This window comes from Mustela nigripes, chromosome 1, assembly GCF_022355385.1.
Source record: "Mustela nigripes isolate SB6536 chromosome 1, MUSNIG.SB6536, whole genome shotgun sequence".
Taxonomy (NCBI): Eukaryota; Metazoa; Chordata; class Mammalia; order Carnivora; family Mustelidae; genus Mustela; species Mustela nigripes.
In genome coordinates, this window is record NC_081557.1 from 67361168 (window position 1) to 67379400 (window position 18233).

General features: G+C 37.0%; 1 protein-coding gene across 2 annotated transcripts in view; it reads left to right on the top strand.

The window, feature by feature from the left end:
- The window catches only part of DEUP1 (deuterosome assembly protein 1), an 81590-nt gene that overhangs the window by 52601 nt on the left and 10756 nt on the right, over nucleotides 1-18233 (top strand). The window contains exons 10-12 of one of the 2 annotated variants that reach the window (XM_059391689.1): nucleotides 303-389; nucleotides 8735-8758; nucleotides 11884-12080. In XM_059391689.1, the coding sequence (XP_059247672.1) occupies nucleotides 303-389; nucleotides 8735-8758; nucleotides 11884-12080 (308 nt within the window). The remainder of the gene's footprint in view (nucleotides 1-302; nucleotides 390-8734; nucleotides 8759-11883; nucleotides 12081-18233) is intronic. The other variant, XM_059391699.1, reaches the window with a different exon arrangement.

An 18233-nucleotide genomic window follows, 5' to 3' on the forward strand; every position in this document is an offset into this window, starting at 1 on the left:
AATTTTCATACAGTAGAAAATAGAAGTGAGAAATGGAATTTTGGAATTGGAAAGAAAAAAGTAAAGGAGTCATTATTGTCGGTATATGTTTTTAATTTAGCACTGATCAGGCAAGGAGGGTTAAGTGAAGGCTGCCAAAATGAAAACGGAATGCAAATACTGATTTGGGATGATCATGCCTAATCAGTGTTTGTCTTCACTACACTCAGAAAACATTTAGGTTAATAAAATTAATTCTAATACTATTGTGCAGCTTCTATTATATATTTTACACTCACTTTTACCTATCAATCTGTTTTCAGGTCTCAGATATGAGATATAAAGCTGTCCGAACGGAAAACACACACCTGAAAGGAATGATGGGAGATTTAGATCCTGGACGGTACATGGTAAAAACTCTGAAATCATTCAGTGAATCAAACCGAGAGATTACACAGTCGGTCAGGATTTACCCAGACCTTATTTACTGAGCACCTCCTATGTGTCAGGCACACAGGGGTTGGGCCGCAAATTATCTGGCACTTGGATTGAACTTACTTTTATCCTTGGGCTAGAACATTCGAATTTCAAGTTTTCTCCTGTGTTCTTTTCTTGGATTGGGCTAAATTCTGATCCTTTCCTCCAACATGCTCCTCGCTTGCTTTTGCTCCTGCCATTATCTCTAAAATCCTCCATCCAACATGGCCTGACTCATGTGTCAGGCTTAGCCTTGATGAAGCCGCCCCTGAAAACCCAGTCAGAGTGAACTGGTCCATCCACACTTGATCTGTATTTTCGTCTCACTCGTTTGGTAGCCTGTCTGTTCCCAACTGAATGGTAAGCAGGGACCATGTTTTATTCATGTTTGTCACCCCAGCACCTCGCAATGTCAGGGGTATAGTAAGTGCTCATTGAATGTTGATTCAGTAAAAGGAAGGATGAACAAATGAATGACCGAGGACTGACCTTGTGGTTTGAAGCAGTTGCTCTATCAATTAACAAAGGGCTGCCTAAACAGGCTCCATGCCTTTCATTTTTGTTCAGTATATCTGTTGACGGTTTGTTCTTAGATGTAAATAGGAGAACTTGCACTTAGTGAACTAAGGAAATACCACCGTTACTTGTTTAGCATGTATTTGCTCTGAGAGAAAATCCTGAAATAATTTTCCTGTCATTGAGAGAATGGAAAGGATCAAAGATGAGCGTGGCCGGCTGGTTCGGTTTCCTTGGCTATGACGGGAGGAAGGTGGAGCAGGACTTCTCCCTGATACTGTACTCCTGGGAGAGTAGGTACTCCTTCCCGTGATGGTAAGCGTTTAGCATCAGAGAGTTAGAAGCATTCTGCAAGCATTCTGCCTTCTTTGGCCCTGGTGACAGATTCTGTGATTGGAGGACAGATGAATAAAAAGGAAAGTATATATGTTTCCCTATCTGTTCCATAAAATCCGCATGACATTTTGGAATCTTATTTCTAAACGCTTGACACACAAAAATTTAAATCAGGTCCTGCCCCCATGAGTATCTTTTTTCCCCCCTCTCACAAAATGTTTTTTGTGTTATTTTTCTTTTTATTTCAAACTAAATGCTTTTCAGTGTGAATTCTGCGTCATCACAACCCACACTGAGCCTGCTTCGTACTGACTTGTATAGGCATTTGGCTTTCTTCGTTGATTTTTTTTTTTTTTTCCCAAGAAAGAAAGCACATAAAGATATGTAAAGAAGAAGCTGGTTATCCTGCTGCTATCCCCAGTCCCAGGTCCAACTGCAGCGAGAAACAGTGCTAGCAAACCAGTGTGTAGCATTCTATAAGTTTCTCTTGCTCCTGCACACATATAGAAGGGATGAGCTGAGTGTCCCTCTCCAGAAATAAGTGTGTAATAAGTACATTATTCTAAACTGCTTTTAACTATATGTAACGGACATCTCTATAAGACAGGAAGAAAGCATCATTTTCCCCTCATTTCTTAATTAATATATACTCATGTAGTATACATATAATTTTTAATAAATTGAACTACAACTTACACGCTAGTGATTTTCATGCAGTCTCTTTGTTCTCGCTTCTCCCCTTCTCCTTTGCTCTGTTTCTTCACCCGCCTCATACACCCATCCATCAGGTAACAGGTGAACCATTTTGGTATGTATCATTTTGTACTTTTTTCTGTCTATGAATTCGTGTGTGTGTGTGTGTGTGTGTGTGTACATATAGGTATGTAATCATATACCTACTTGGGGGTTTTAACTTTTTTTAAAAGTTGGATTACATTTTGCACACTTTTCTGTCTTGTTTTTGTTCACTCAGCAATATGCTTTGCAAATTCTTATGCATCAACTGGTTTAGATCTATTTCATTTTGCATAATGGCTTAGTAATATCCCATGATGTGAATATATCAAAATTTATTCAACCATTTTTCAGAATCAATCCATTTAAAATTAATTCAACTCTTATTGGATTTTTGCACAAATAAACAATACTATGTAAAACATCCTCATACATATATCTTGGAAGAGCTTCCTAAGACTGGAATTACTGGGGGCGCCTGGATGAGTCAGTTACACATTCAACGTGATTTCAGCTCACGTCCTGATCTCAGGGTCCTGAGATAGAGCCCTGGGCTCTGCACTGGGCACGGAGCCTACTTAAGATTCTCTCTTTCCTTTTCCCTTTGTTCTCCCAACCCTCTCTCTCCTTTTCTTACAAAAAAAAAGAATGGAATTGTTGCTTTATATGCATTTTTTAGAGGAAAAAGAGAAAGCCGGTAGGCAGGAGGGGCAGAGGGAGAGAGAATCTGAAGCAGACTCCATGCTGAGTGTGGAGCCCGTTGTGAGCCTTGATCCCACGACCCTGAGATCATGCCTGAGCCAAAACCAAGAATTGGCTGCTGAACAGACTGCACCACCCAGGTGCCCTGTATGTTTTAATTTTAAAACATTTTTTGTCAAATCCTATTTCTCCCATCTCTGTGTGCATGCACCTTTTTCTTTCCTCCTCAGCAGTGAGAGGTGTTACTGCTCTTTTAAATTTTTGTCAGTCTGATGGATGTAAAGTGATTTCTCAGTAGTACTTTAATTTCTCTTACCCTGGATATAGGGAGTATATTTTTGTATATTAATTGGCATTGTACTATGAATTATATTTTTTGCTCATTTTTCTGTTGGAATGTCTTTTTCTTGTCAGTTTATAATAGCGTTTTCCTAAATTTATTGTATATAACTTATTTATATCTTTTTACCATATGAAAAGTTTTAAACTTTTATTTGTCGGGGCATCAGGGTGGCTCAGTTGTTTAAGCATCTGCCTTCAGCCTTCAGCTGCCTTCAACCCATGATCTCAGGGTCCTGGGATCGAGCCTCACATCAGGCTACCTGCTCAGTGGGGTACCTGTCTCTCCCTTTGCCTCTGCCTGCCATTCGCCCTGCTTGTGCTCTCTCTCTCCTCTCTCTCTGTCAAATAAATAAATAAAACCTTTAAAAAAAAAAAACTTTTATCCATCAGACACATGTATCTTTTTGTTTATACCTTCTGCATATCCATCCTGGAATAACAAGGTTTTTCCAACTTCTAGACAGTATACACTATTTTTTAGAGTATTTTCAATGACTTTTACATTTTTCATCTAAGTCTTTAATTCATATGGATTATAATTTTGCATATGATATAAAACAAGAACCCAATTTAAATTTTTATAGGAAAGTTAAGTTCAATTTATCCAGTTTCTCTAGATAATTTCCTGTTGGGTTTTATTTGGAATAAAAATAAATATACATATAACTTTGAAAGAATTAACACTTTTGGGACACCTGGGTGGCTCATTCAGTTAAGTGGTTGCCTTTGGCTCAGTTCATGATCCCAGGGTCCTGCATCAGGCTCCTTACTCAGTGGGAAGCCTGCTTCTCCCTTTGCCTACTGCTTCCCCTGCTTGTGCTCACTGTCTGTCTGTCTGTTTGTCTCTCTCTCTGACAAATAAATAAAATCTTAAAAAAAAGAATTGACATTTATATGATAGTAAGTTTTCTCATTCAAGAATATGACATGGGTTTCCATTTCTTCATATCTCAGTTTATGCTCTTCAATAAGAGCTTACAATTTTCTTTGTATAGGTTCTGTGCCTTCCTTTTAAAATTTATGCTCAGGTGTTATATAATTCTTGCCACTCTTCTAAGTGGAATATTTTTCTTTTTTCCTTTAAGAACTTATTGCTAATGTAGCAAAAAAGTCAAATTGTCTTTTAATTCTAGTGGGAAGTTTTCTAGGGTTTTTTTGAGATATACAATCATTTTAACAAAAATAGTAATTTCAACTCTTTTTCTTTACTGTTCATATCAGTTATTTTTTTGTCATACTGCACTTGCTAAAACCAAGAGAATATGAAATAATGATAGTGATTGCTGACAAACTAATTTCTGATTTCACATGAAATTGTTTTAGAATGCTACTGTTTAGAATAATATTTGTTCTTGGGAGGCACCTGGGTTGCTCAGTGGGTTAAAGCCTCTGCCTTCTGCTCAGGTCATGATCTCAGGGTCCTGGGATCGAGCCCTGCATCGGACTCTCTGCTCAGCAGGGAGCCTACCCCCCGCCACCTGCCTCTCTGCCTACTTGTGATCTCTGTCTGTCAAATAAAATAATAAATAAAATAATATAAAATATAAAATAAAATAATATAAAATAATAATAAAAAAAAGAATAATATTTGTTCTTAGGTTATGGTCTTAACTCTTTTTATTCCTAGTTTTACTCAGAGTTTTTAAAATTTGCTCCTGGCTTTTACCAAACACCTTTTCAGCATTTATGACATCATCTGGATTTTGTCTGTTGGTTTGTTGTTGTATATAATAGACTGATTTCCTGATATGACCATCTTTGAATTTTTAGAATAAACCTTGGTCATTGTATTCATTTGCTAGGGCTACCATAACAAAGTACCACAAATCAGATAACTTAGAACAATAGAAACTTCTTGTCATACAGTCCTGGAAATAGAAGCCCCAAATCAAGGTGTCAACAGGGCCACACTCCTTCTAAAACCTGTAGAGGATGGTTCTTCCTCACTTCTCGATAGCTTCTAGTGATTTTCCAGTGAGCTTTGGCAATCCTTGGCTTATAGATACACCATTCTGTCCTCTGTCCTCACAAGGCATCTTCCTTGTATTTCCCTTCACACAGCCTTTGTCTATTTCTCCATATCATCTTCCCTCCATGCGTGTCCATCTCTGTGTCCAAATTTTCCCTTTTTGTAGACTTCCTGTCATATTACATTAGGGCCCACCCTAGTGACCTCACTTTCATTTAATTGCTATGTAAAGATCCTTTTCCCAAATAAGGCCACATCCTGAGGTACTAGGAATTAGGACTTCAACATGCTTTTTTTTTTTTTTTTTTTTTTTGTGGAGGGACAAAATTCAACCCTTCAACCTCAAACAATCCTATTCTCACAATTTTGACATATTCCTGGATTCTGTATGACAATATTCTCAATACTTTCAAAATAATTTCTAAAAAAAAATATTTTCTCCTGTCCCATAGGTTGCCTTTTCACTCTCTTGATTGTTTCCTTATTGTGCAAGAAGTTTTTTAGTTTGAAGTAGTCCCACTTGTCTCTTTGCTTTTGTTGCCTGTGTTTTTGGTTGTCATATACAACAAATCATTGCCAGAACCAACATCAGGTATCTGTTGCCCCTCTGCTTTCTTCTAGTTTTAACTTCAAGTCTGATATTTATATCTTCATTCCATTTCAAGTTAATTTTTTTTGTGAGTGATAGAATATAGAGGTCAGTATCATTCTTTTGCTTGTGAATATCTAGTCTTCCCAACATTTATTGAAGAGACTATACTTTCCCCACTGTGTGTTCTTAGTGCTTTTACTAAAGATTACTTGACCATACAATGTGGGTTTATTTCTGGTCCCTCTATTCTGTTCTCTATCTATCATATGCCTCAATCGCCACAGAATGCCATTCATTCATTCATTCTTTCTTTCTTTCTGTAAATATTTATTAAATGCCTAGTCTGTATCTGGTGGTATGGGAGTATTGTGAATAAGTCAGAAAAGATCCTTGAATTCATGAAACTTAATATTAGTAGGAAACCATATATTACCAGATATAGACAGTTACCTGGATAATTGAACCAGAGTGATGGGAAAGCTCAGAATTCAGGGACCCTGACAGGGATTACCTAACCCTGTTTTGGGAGCACTAAAGGGCATCTGGGGAGCAGTCAGTCAGATGGATTGGTGGGAAAGAGTCCTGGTGAGAGAACAGAATGTGCAAAGGGCAGAGATGAGGAAGAGTCAGGGAACCTGGGAGAACTGTGTGATAACAAGGAGCTGCTACTCATTCGTTGGGTGCTTGTCACATACATGCCTTATAATTTGCGGGATGCTTTACCCATATCAGTGCCTGTAGCCTTATAACAAGTATATGCTGAAAGTATGACGATCTCATTTCATAGAAAAAGGAGTGAAATCTTTAAGTTTTTCTGATTTCACATGAAATTGTTTTAGAGTGCTACTGTTTAGAATAATATTTGTTCTTGGGAGGCAACTGGGTGGCTCGGTGGGTTAAAGCCTCTGCCTTCTTCTCAGGTCATGATCTCAGGGTCCTGGGATCGAGCACTTACCACATAGGTGGTAAGTTGGTTTGAATAACTCCAAATGCATGATACTAATTGTTATTATATTCTGTGATTTTCTCTCTTTCTTCCATTTTGTTCACTGGCTCTTCACCCTACTGTTCCTACCCCTTCTCATTCCACAGGTGTTGCTGTCGGCTCTTGCTCCTCTGGTGATATGCTTTCTCTTACAGTATAGATCCAGCAACCACTCCAAGTTACTTCCTCTGCATTACCCAATGACTTCCAAGCTCTCCATTCCTCATACCAGATGTGCTTTTCTAACATAACCTTCCCTTTCAAGAACATGTGCTCAGTTCCCAGTAGGAAGTCAGAACTCTTCATATTCTGTGGCTTCCTTAATCTGGCTCTCCCACTTTGTTCTCATTTAGTGACCTACACAAATCCTCTGCTAGAGCTAGGCCTGTCTTAGCCTCATCTGCTTATGTGATGGTCCTTTCTCATGCTCTTTCTTGCTTCCAGACCTTTACACATGCTTTCCTTCTAGCGAAGAATTCCCTTTTCCTACTTCACATAGCCATGCCCTATTAATGTGTCAGGTGACTCAACAAAATTTGACATGTTATACAAAATCTTCTTTGATTTTCCTTTGCTCTGTTAAGTGTCCATCTTTGAAAGTATCATAACATCTTTTACTTAACATCTATCATAGCACAATGGTAAAATTGCCTATTTCTTGTCAGCTACCATCTCCTTACCAGTAGGCTCATTGAGGGCAGTTATGGTCCTAGTTCATTCACTGTTGTGCCCAAGCACCTAGTTCAGTGCCTGAATGCAGGAGGCAACGAGAAAATATTTCGTTAGATGAGTGAATGAACAAAGCAATGAGTGAATGAGTGAGAGAATGAATGAATGAATCCATTATATGCCCTCCACCTGAATGCTTTCCTTTACTTTACCAAAGCAAAGACGTAGTTCTACTTTACTAAATCCTGTCAGTCCCTTCGGACCTAGATTAAATTGTATCTCCTCCATGAAATCATCTTAATTACTCTAGACTCCAATTACTTCTTCTTTCTTGGACTTTATTTAGCAGTTATAACAATTTAACATCAAGTTTTGAATTGTCTTCTTTTATATTTTAATTGTGTGGTGTATGTGTGCCTTGTCCCATCAGTCATAGACTCCTTGAGGGAAGAAGTGGACTATATTTTATACTTCCTCATATAGGGTTTGGTATAGGGTAGGGCTCGATGAATACTTGTGAATTTGTGGCTCTCACCAGTCGTGTAAGAGGCAACGAATAAGTTTGCATGGAAATTTTTGCTCACATCATTAAAGAGATTGCCAGAGCCCTGTTTTATCCCACCTCCTACATGATCTTAGTCCAATAGTTCTTGCCATTCATTGATTCAGAATACATTTGAGTTCATACACGGTGCAACATAATTTAATATGTAATTATACTTTATATGAGTCGCTTTTTAAATGCATGTTAATTTCATCTACTCAGTTTTATTGTATTTTCCATGAAGACAAGGTCACTTTTCATACTTGGTCACCTCTGTAGCACTTAGCACATATATATACTGCACATATGTATACAAGGTACATATTTGTTTAAAGATTGTTTAAATGACTATCATAAAATGGAATGCCACTGATGAATTGCCCTCAGTGTGATGCCTTATTAAAATAGTACTTAATCACATACACTTTATGTAGGATTGTAATTTACACAGAAAGATGACTTTATAATTGCTCTCTCTTTTTTTGGATATGAAGATTTGAAATTGACTTTGATAATTGAAATAGTCAAGCCACTCCCCAAAGAGAAAGATCTGGAGTGTCTATTGAATTAAAAAAAATAAAATAAAATAAACATAATTCTTTGTTCTTTAAGAGTTTACAATCTATTATGTCACTTACCCAGCAATCATTAGTTGAAAGATTTCACATTACAGAAAACTCCTGTTATGTGTTAAAATCCCATAATGAGATAGTTAATTCTTTCTGAAATAACTGGAATGGATAAATAAGCATGGAACTAAAGAATGGGCACTGAAATTTTACCTCAGGCAATAAGAAACAAAATATTTACATCCTTATTTTTAGGTTTTCTAAAATATGTGGTATTTGGATAGTATTCAAACAGTAATTGTTTGTTTTTCCTTTCTAGACAAGTGAAATTACTGATATTAAGGTAGGTCCCTCCAAAATCACTAGAACTTTGCAATTATCTGCTTGACTAACTGTGAAGCACCCTGCTTATTCACACTTAGGGAAAGAAAGTTTAAAAAAGGCCTTCCCCCTGCAGTAGGGGTAAGAGTCAGTCCTGTTCTCAGTTATTACTTGCTGCATGCGTGGGGCTATGGCAGCTCTTTTTCTCATCTGCAGAGTCCACTGACGGGACTAACTACCTGGTATGTCAGTTCTCCTCAGGTCTCATGAGATACTTAAAATAGCGCAGAAGTAGCTCTGGAAAAGATGTTTTCCTTGCATTTGTGCAAGAAGAGTTACATAGAAAAAAGTGTGAGGGGTTGACCTTTATTCTCCTGCTGGGTAGCTAATGAAAAATCAAGTTTATCATTCTAGTTTTTTGTGATTCCATATTTCTGTAGACCCAGAAGTATATTTAGTAAATTTTCCTTCATTTAAGACAGGTATCATAAAATCAGATTTTATCAGAACTTGGAATTTATGGTAATTTTTAACTGATTTGTCCTTCACTATCCATAAAGTTTGCTAAATAAAATTAGCCTAAAAAATTAGTATCCTCATAAGTATCTAATCCATCCATTTACATATTAAAAATTAATATACTAACCAAAAAACATGATTAAAGCTGGTCCTTCTGTAGAAATATTTTGTTAGCCTAGTATTGTTGAATATACATGAACTTAAAAAGAAAAAGTGTACATATAAAATATTATTATTCAGTAACTCAACTGGCCTCGTGCTAGCATGTCAAAGCGCGTACACACTAAGAGGTTTTGCCATTTCAAGAATGCAATAGGTTATGGGGCGCCTGGGTGGCTCAGTGGGTTAAGCCGCTGCCTTCGGCTCAGGTCATGACCTCAGGGTCCTGGGATCGAGTCCCATATCTGCTTCTCTGCTCGGCGGGGCGCCTGCTTCCTCCTCCTCTCTCTCTCTGCCTGCCTCTCTGCCTACTTGTGATCTCTCTCTGTCAAAGAAATAAATAAAATCTTTAAAAGAAAAAAAAAAAGAATGCAATAGGTTAAAACTACAAACCTCTAAAATATGGGGGTAAAAATTTAGAATAACAGGTCTATAAAATAAAACATCAGAATCACAGAGGTAGAATTTAATCAGTGTCTGTTTTCACATGATAACCATCTAGTGGAGGATTATTTCCTGAAATTACTAGAAAATAATTTAAAAGAAACATGAAATGAGGGATCCCCAAAATGTTGTTGTCAAGGAAAATAGAATATGCTTTTAAATATATATCATGTAAATACATCACCTGTGTGATTTTTTCAGGTCATGCTCACAATACTTATTTAATTATGGTATATTTAGAAAATTACCAAGTCCTTTAAAAAATTATTACTATCATTCTTAATTACTTTAAACCAACACTAGGCCAAAAGGAATCACAGATGAAATCTAAGTTTGTAGAAAAAACTTAAAGTTATAACTGAGAAGCAGACCATCAAGAATTATATATTTTGATGAATAGATTTTTTTAAGAATGAAATTTTGAATGTTTTCCATGACCTTTCTTGACTATATCTGCTCAAATGAATATTTTCCTTATGAAGGGCAAATTTTATAAGACCACATCCTTTGTATGTATTGCAAATCTGCTCTCATTTTAGAATAAAAAATCCCTTCTCTTATAAAGCATAGTACAAATTACTGTTTTATCTGCATTGGTGTATCTCAAATGAGCAAATGTGAAGAGGTATACTTAAGGGCATGGGCCTCCCAAGCAGAGAAATACGTCAAAGATCCTCCTTTCCAAAGGACATCTTGGTCAATAGCTGTATAAACACACAACCCTATTATTTTAGGGGAATTTGCTCTTCCAGAGAATTTTCTTTCATTCTAACAATTCATGAGTTTCTGTAACACATTAGGCAGTAAACAGAAAATATAGTAAGCAGGCTTGTCCTTTGAAGAAAAAATACAACAAATGGCTAAATATTTTTCATACCTAATATGTATACATTTCTACCCTTCCTTGTCAATCCTGATACTAATACGGTAGTATATGAATAATTTAAAACACATGGTTCCATCCAAGAAATTGTAATGATTTTATGGAGTACCTAGCCCGTGACATGTTTGCCATGTCAAAGCCTCACATTTAGAAACTTCAAAATAAAGTTCTAAGCCATTTTCATCTATGGTCTTATGGGCTTTTAACCATAGAAGTTCGGAGCTTCAAAAATGATACTTTATCTATATTACACTTTTTGTGCTTAAATATTGCCCTCTGACAACATTAGAAGTATTGTTGAATCAGCAACTACACGACTCACAGATACCTAAATCACAGGACTAGAAAAGATTATGTAGACTCATTTAAAGCATTTTTACGAGTTTTCTTGGGAGAATATATCCTGTTTTTTAAAACTTGCGAGAAGAAAAGTTTAGACTCTCCCTAAGGAACTTCTTACGGCATTTAATTCAAAAAACACTGGAAATCTTTGTTCTTGCTCTACACCTCTCATCTTGTGATTTAAACATGTGTCTCATTCTCTTCTTAAGACCCATTAAAAATTGGGGGGGTGCTTATACCAGATAGTAGAACTCCATCATGAAGCTGTACTCCTCAAAACTAGGGTACTGGGACCATCTCAGCTGTTAGATCTTTGCTTTAAAATGGTCCAGAAGCAGACTCTAGTCTATATGGATTTTGTATATAATTTGTTGCATCACCCAAGAGTGGGGAAGCAATATGTGATTTTTCTCTAATGACATGTGTTCTTGTCATCAGAAAAGTCTTTCAAAATTGAAATGTATATTTATTCTTGTTCCATTATTAACACCAGAAGGCATACCCCATAGACATGAAAACTCTTAAATCCAGCTAATCTGTTCTAGATACAGAGAATGCTAATGCGTACATGGACACTAGAGTATGCATTGCTTTCCTGGGCATGTGTTCAATGGCAGCGGTCACTGAGTACCTGTGTTGTGAGGAGGTGAGGGGGAAGGGCCTTAGGAAGTACAGAGGAGTAGATCCGTATCTTTGGACTCCAATGGAAGACCCCTTCCAACAGATGTGTTTAAACGCACAGAATATATGCATCACTTATAAGAAACAGTTTTTTCAGTGATTTTTTTTTAATTCTTTAGACTATGGACTTCACTAACAGGGAACATTCAAGGCATACATCTATTAACAAACTGGAACACGAGAATGAAAGGCTCCGAAATGATCTTGCAAAACTTCGTGTCAATGGCAAATCAGCATGGGCTAACCAAAATACCTATGAGGAAATGGGACAGTACACCTATCAAAACCAAGTCAAAATGGAAAAACATGAAGATAGGTATGTTAACTCTCTTATATAAGGACAAAAATGTATGCACATTTAATAGAAATGAATTTTGAAACAATTAAAAATAGAATTTTGTAAACTTGCTCTTCAGTTGTTAAAAATTTTATTTTGCAATGGTACTGCATAGTATAGATCTGTTGTTTTATATGAAATTCTGTGCTGTTGATAGCTTTCAAAATCTAACAGGGAAATGGGTAGTGTTACAGTGAATTTTTGTCTCTTCAGACCCTTCTTAGATACTGATGCAGCAATAAAATATATAAACAGATATCTTATTTTTAATGTCAAAAGAAAAACTAGATTTTCATATGTTACATATATTGTTCAAACAAAGTAGAAATATAGGACTATGTCACTTCTGACTCACTTCAAAATACACACTTTATTCCAACACTCCAACAGTAGCAACAAACCAGTGATTGCTTCCTAGGGTAAGAATTGGACAATGGGTAGGAGGTTTCCCCTGAGTGAAGAGAAGCATATGGGGAATTAATATCTGCTAGCCACAGAATCCCTTTTAAAGTGCCTTAGTTCAGAATTTAAGTAAATATGTCAACTATAAAATCAGACTAATTTATTCAACTTTAATAAAATATTTATGGAATCAAATCTGTCTCTGGAGACTTTTTTGTCTTTCTCCAGACTTGGAAAATTCTCAGCAAAATAAACAAGCTTCTTTTCTCACAGTACAGCTCTGAGTTATTAACATGCTAGTGTACATTGTGAGGGTCAAGAAGGGGTGTAGTATGCAACACTCCCCAAACTCATTTAATATCAGATTTATTAACATTTTGTGGTGCCACAAAATGGTGAATTGATAGGACCCAACTTCAATACAACTTTAGTTCAAGAACTCATAGTACTTAGCAGGAAGACCACACATACTGTTTTCATATAACATAATATTTACAACCTTGGGAAATTTATAGAAACTTTGTTATCCTCAATTTCCAATCAATAAATAGGGATAATAATTATATGTTTCTTTGTGAGAATTGGAGAAGAACACATAGTTCCATGTAAAACAAGTATTTCCATAAATGTTAGCCATTCTTATTGATATTATTATTACTAACAAAATTGTTAGCCTTTAGAATAATATGAATACTTCTTCAACAACTCACAGTGCCTAAAAAGTTGGTGTTGATGGTCAAATGGCTGAATCTGACATTTCCTCAGAGATAGCTAGGATGGAGGAGGGGTGAATCCAGGCTCATCCTTGTAACAAAGCATGCCCAGTTCTACAGGTGGATAAATGCATAAATCCACGGGACATACCAAAAACTATGTCTGTTCAACATTCTTGTGGATGTTGTGTATGTCTCTCCTACTGGTATCACCTCATCCCTGAACAAGTTAGAGGATAGGTCCTAATTGGATGCAAGAAATGGCCACCTTTCGAAAGCGCTAAATTAATAGCCTTTCATCAAGTAGTTCAGGAAGGAAATGAGGACAGACTGGCTGCTACCAAAAAAAAAAAAAAAAATCGATGGCAGGATGCTGGCCAGGGCAGAGGTTGGGGATCTGGGGAGGGGGTGCAGATAAATGGAACAGGCCACTGAGACATGGCTGTGGGCCAGTTCTCTGGTAAATGTGCCCATGTGCTGGCCAGTAGAATTGAAAATCTGTCCAAAAGGGGTCTCATTTTGATTGTGGCACAGAAGTATATTTTCTAATATGGAATTAATCCTACTATGCAGATTTCTCCATGGGTCAAATCACAAACCCATGTATACGTTGTTTTTTTTTCCCCCTTGGCAAGAGAAAAGCAAACCCCTAAAGATATGATAAAGGGTCTTCCTGTGGGTCTTAGCCAGAACTGGACTGGATAGAGCACCCATTAGGGCCAGAACACTGTTTCCTGTTCTTGCTTGTTGGGAATAACTCTGAAAGCCTTAGATGACAGTACCAGGAGTTGTTATTTAAAAGACAGTTACTTTGCCTTTTGTTATTTTTAAAGAAGTAATTTTGGGGCGCCTGGGTGGCTCAGTGGGTTAAGCCGCTGCCTTCGGCTCAGGTCATGATCTCAGGGTCCTGGGATCGAGTCCCGCATCGGGCTCTCTGCTCAGCAGGGAGCCTGCTTCCTCCTCTCTCTCTCTCTCTCTCTCTCTCTCTCTCTCTCTCTCTGCCTGCCTCTCTGCCTACTTGTGATCTCTCTCTGTAAAATAAATAAATAAAATCTTTAAAAAAAAAAAAGTAATTTTATTGTTTGGATTGCCCCCTTTCTGCTTTGTTGGACGGCACAGAATGTGTTAAAAGTGCCTAACAAAAATAAGACAGTAGGGGAAACAGAAAGCAACATGAGGTAAAGTGCTCAGCAGGAGATTATCTTAATAAGCAGTTTGGACCTACTATTTCTGCTGCAGACCCTTGTGTCCTGCCAGTCTCATCTGTTGAAAGTTTCATTAAATTAGTTTTAATGCCTTGTCTGATTTCAGTGTTCTCCAGTGACCTGATTTTTAAAAGAAACAGCATTTCAAATGTTCTGAATAAATTATTACCATGTAGAACCCACTATGGGGAAAGCGTTGTTGAGTTGCAAGGACAGCGGGCTCAGCAGTAGAGAGCTGTAAAGTACATGTCTATTAATTTTAGCAAGTGAAAAATGAAATGTTCCTTCTTTCCCTCACAGCACAGCTCAGTGAAGCCAAATAGCAAAAGCTCTATGTACTCATGAGACATAAAAATCATCAGAAAATACTGAGTCATATTTACATAGCAATGGCTAATGCGGTGAGGTCTCATTAAACTATTTCAGAAAGGAGAAATCTTTTAGGTACAAGTATATGAAGAAAGTATTCCACAAAAAAATTTTTTAAAGACTTTATTGATTTATTTGTCAGAGAGAGAGAGAGCACAAGCAAGGGGAGCGGCAGGCAGAGGGAGCAGAAGACTCCCCACTGAGCAGGGAGCCTGATGCAGGACTCCATCCCAGGACCCTGCAATGATGACCTGAGCCAAAGGGAGATGCTTAACCGATTGAGTCACCCAGACGTCCCCCACAAAATTTTTAAGTCTGATTTTTAGCTGCTTCCTCCTTTTAGCTGAGGAAGATTGGCATAATACATTTTTTAACTTTTTTATTTTATTTAAATTGGATTAATTAACATATAGTGTATTATTAGTTTCAGAAGCAGAGTTCAGGGATTCATCAGTTGCCTACAGCACCCAGTGCTCACATCACATGCCCTCTTCAATGCCCATCACCCAGTTACTCCAGCCCCCCACCCCTCCGGCAACCCTCAGTTCTGTTTCCTATGGTTTGTCTTCCTCACTGATTTCATCTTATTTTATTTTTCCCTCCATTTCCCTGTGATCCTCTGTTTTGTTCCTTAAATTCCACACATGAGTGGGGTGCCTGGGTGGCTCAGTGGGTTAAGCCTCTGCCTTCGGCTCAGGTCCTGGGATCGAGCCCCGCATCAGGCTCTCTGCTCAGTGGGGAGCTTGCTTCCCCCTCCCTCTCTGCCCGCCTCTGTCCCTACTTGTGATCTCTCTCTCTGTCAACTAAATAAATAAAATCTTTTTTTAAAAATTCCACATATGAGCGAAATCATATGGTAATTTTCTTTCTCTGATTGATGTATTTCACATAATACATTTTTAAATAATCTTTTATCCACTCAGAAGTAACTCAATTTTTTTTCATTCCTATTAGAATAAGAAGTTCTTCATGCTCATCCACTTAAAATGCAAAGCATTTTAGGATATTCCAAAAGATTTGCTTTCTGATAAGAAAGTTATTCAGCACTTTAAAAAATTATGAATAAGATATAATTGAATTTGGTGAGGAGGTATTGAATATTTTTAAAGTTTTTAAAAGTTAGAGTTTTGAATTTTAAGGGTAATTTACAAGCTAATTTTGAATAGCCGTATCCAGAGTGATTAACATGACCAATTTTAATGACACCTCAATTTTGTAATAAAAGGGGCTTCATCTCTATATACAATACATACTTAAAAGTTAATGTAAAGTTTTAAAGGTTACATCATGCACTGGAGAGAGTTTAGTGATCATAAATATTAATCATTAAAATTGCTTCAAATCTAGTTAAGAAATAAAAAGATTCTAATATTAAGAAAACCAAAGTTGGTGGGTTTGTCATAACCACTCTCACAGAATCCCTTGTCAAGGGAGGAATAGTCATCCAGAAGCCAAAAAAGTAAGTTGAGAAAATTTTGTACCAAGGCGTTACTGAATAAGGAGCAAAACATAGCAGGCTGAACAGTCGTGGGCCAGGAAATAATGAGTAGTTCGTGGAACGGGGAGCATCACGTGGAGTGCTAGAAGGCAAGGTTGGAAGCAGGCAAATTAGCACTTGTGAAGGGAACCTGTTCATGCTAAGAATATTATCCTGTAGCCCAGGGAAAACTAACAGAGGACCAGGAACAGATGTCCAGTCAGACAACTCTGAAAACTGTGCACAGCTGACACCATGGCCTCAGAGGCAGAGCTCTGCTCCCACCAACAACTGGGTCCTGCCCTCCTGGCCTAAGCAGGCAGAGGCCTGGGACAAGGGCCTATGGAAAAGCAAACTGAAAAGACCAGCTTGTGAGAAGGAAATAAAAGCCTTCAGAAATAACTTTTAAGATAGCTTTTAAACTGATAGACTGAGCATTTTTGCAAGACGGTTTTATGAAGTATTTGAATAGCTGCATTTTAGAAGAACTTTTCAGATATAAAGACGACTTAAAACAAAAGGATTTTACTCCATAATGTAGACTTTCCTTTCAATCTCTATATTTTATGGATCTTACAGTAAAACGCATGTTCACCTATAAGTTTCAGGAATTAACACTGTAAAACTGTATCGATACATCCAAAGCAAAAGGGGTCATTGAGATACTTCTATAGAATATTTAGGACAAATACTTTCCCTGAAATCTTTGTATAATTGAGATTATGAAGAGATATATATTTCTTGAGTCCCTTCTATAATTATCTTATTTTTCCCACTGTGCTTTGACGTGTAGATGTTACCCTCACTCAGTTAAAAGGTTCGACTGCAGACTCTGTGCAGATGTACCCTACAATTGTTATAATTCTATCCGAATTGTGGGCTGTTTCATCTTAGCATGCACATCATAAACCACGTTATTTCAGTTTAATTTGCTGTTCTGTTTCCATGGTAATTATGGTTTGGAAGAATGGATTTTAAAAAGGATATATTTCAAGATCAGTAAAAATGGAAAACATGTTGTGTTTGTTTTTATGTCCTAATTTACAGATGTCTCACTTAACTTTTATTGTTACTTGTATGCACCACTTTGAGAATGTTTACATGATAGGAAACAAGCCTGTATAGACAGATAGTCTTTGGATAAGAACAGAGAACAGAAATGTGAATTTTTTGCAACTGCAGAAAATTAAAATATGAAGGCTTTGAAAATGGTAAATCAATACCTGTGGAGAATTTGAATAATCAGTAAAAATGAATAAATAATCTTAAGTTGAAGGGATTCTTATGTTTTCATGGGCTTTGATGATTTTGATTGAATTTCAACCCCAATTTCATGAATTAATGTTCAGAAAGACATTTATTTGGTCCCAAGTAGCTTGTACTGTTAGGACCTCTTTATGTAAAATTTTATGGGAAATTGGTTCGGTTTTTTTGCTTTGTTCTTCCTTTGTTTAGTCAGCATACCAAAATTTAAAATCTCACTGGTTTTTTATTCAGTCTTCTACCTTCTACCTTCTATTTTAGTACAAACAACCAATTCTGTACGGTACCTTTCATCCCAATTGTGAAGTTCATTTCTCCCAACAACCCACTTTTTATCAAAGAAAAAATTGAAGTCACAGAAAGACATAATTTCCTGCTCAAGGTCAAGGTCATAAAACTACTAAGTGTGGAAGAATTTAGGAGATAATACAAATTGAAAAAATGTTTTTTTATGGTTTTATTGAGAGAAATAGAGAAAATGCATGAGCAGGAGGGAGGGCAGAGGGGAAAGCAGACTTCTTGCTGAGCAGAAAGCCCAGCTCAGGACTCGATCCCAGGACCCCCGGATCCTGACCTGAGCTGAAGGCACCTAACTGACTGAGCCACCCAGGCACAGCAAAATGATGCAAATTATTAAGCCCTGTAGAAATTAGAATTATTGTACAAGGACTTAGTTTAGCATTAAAAAAAAAAAAAGCAGCAT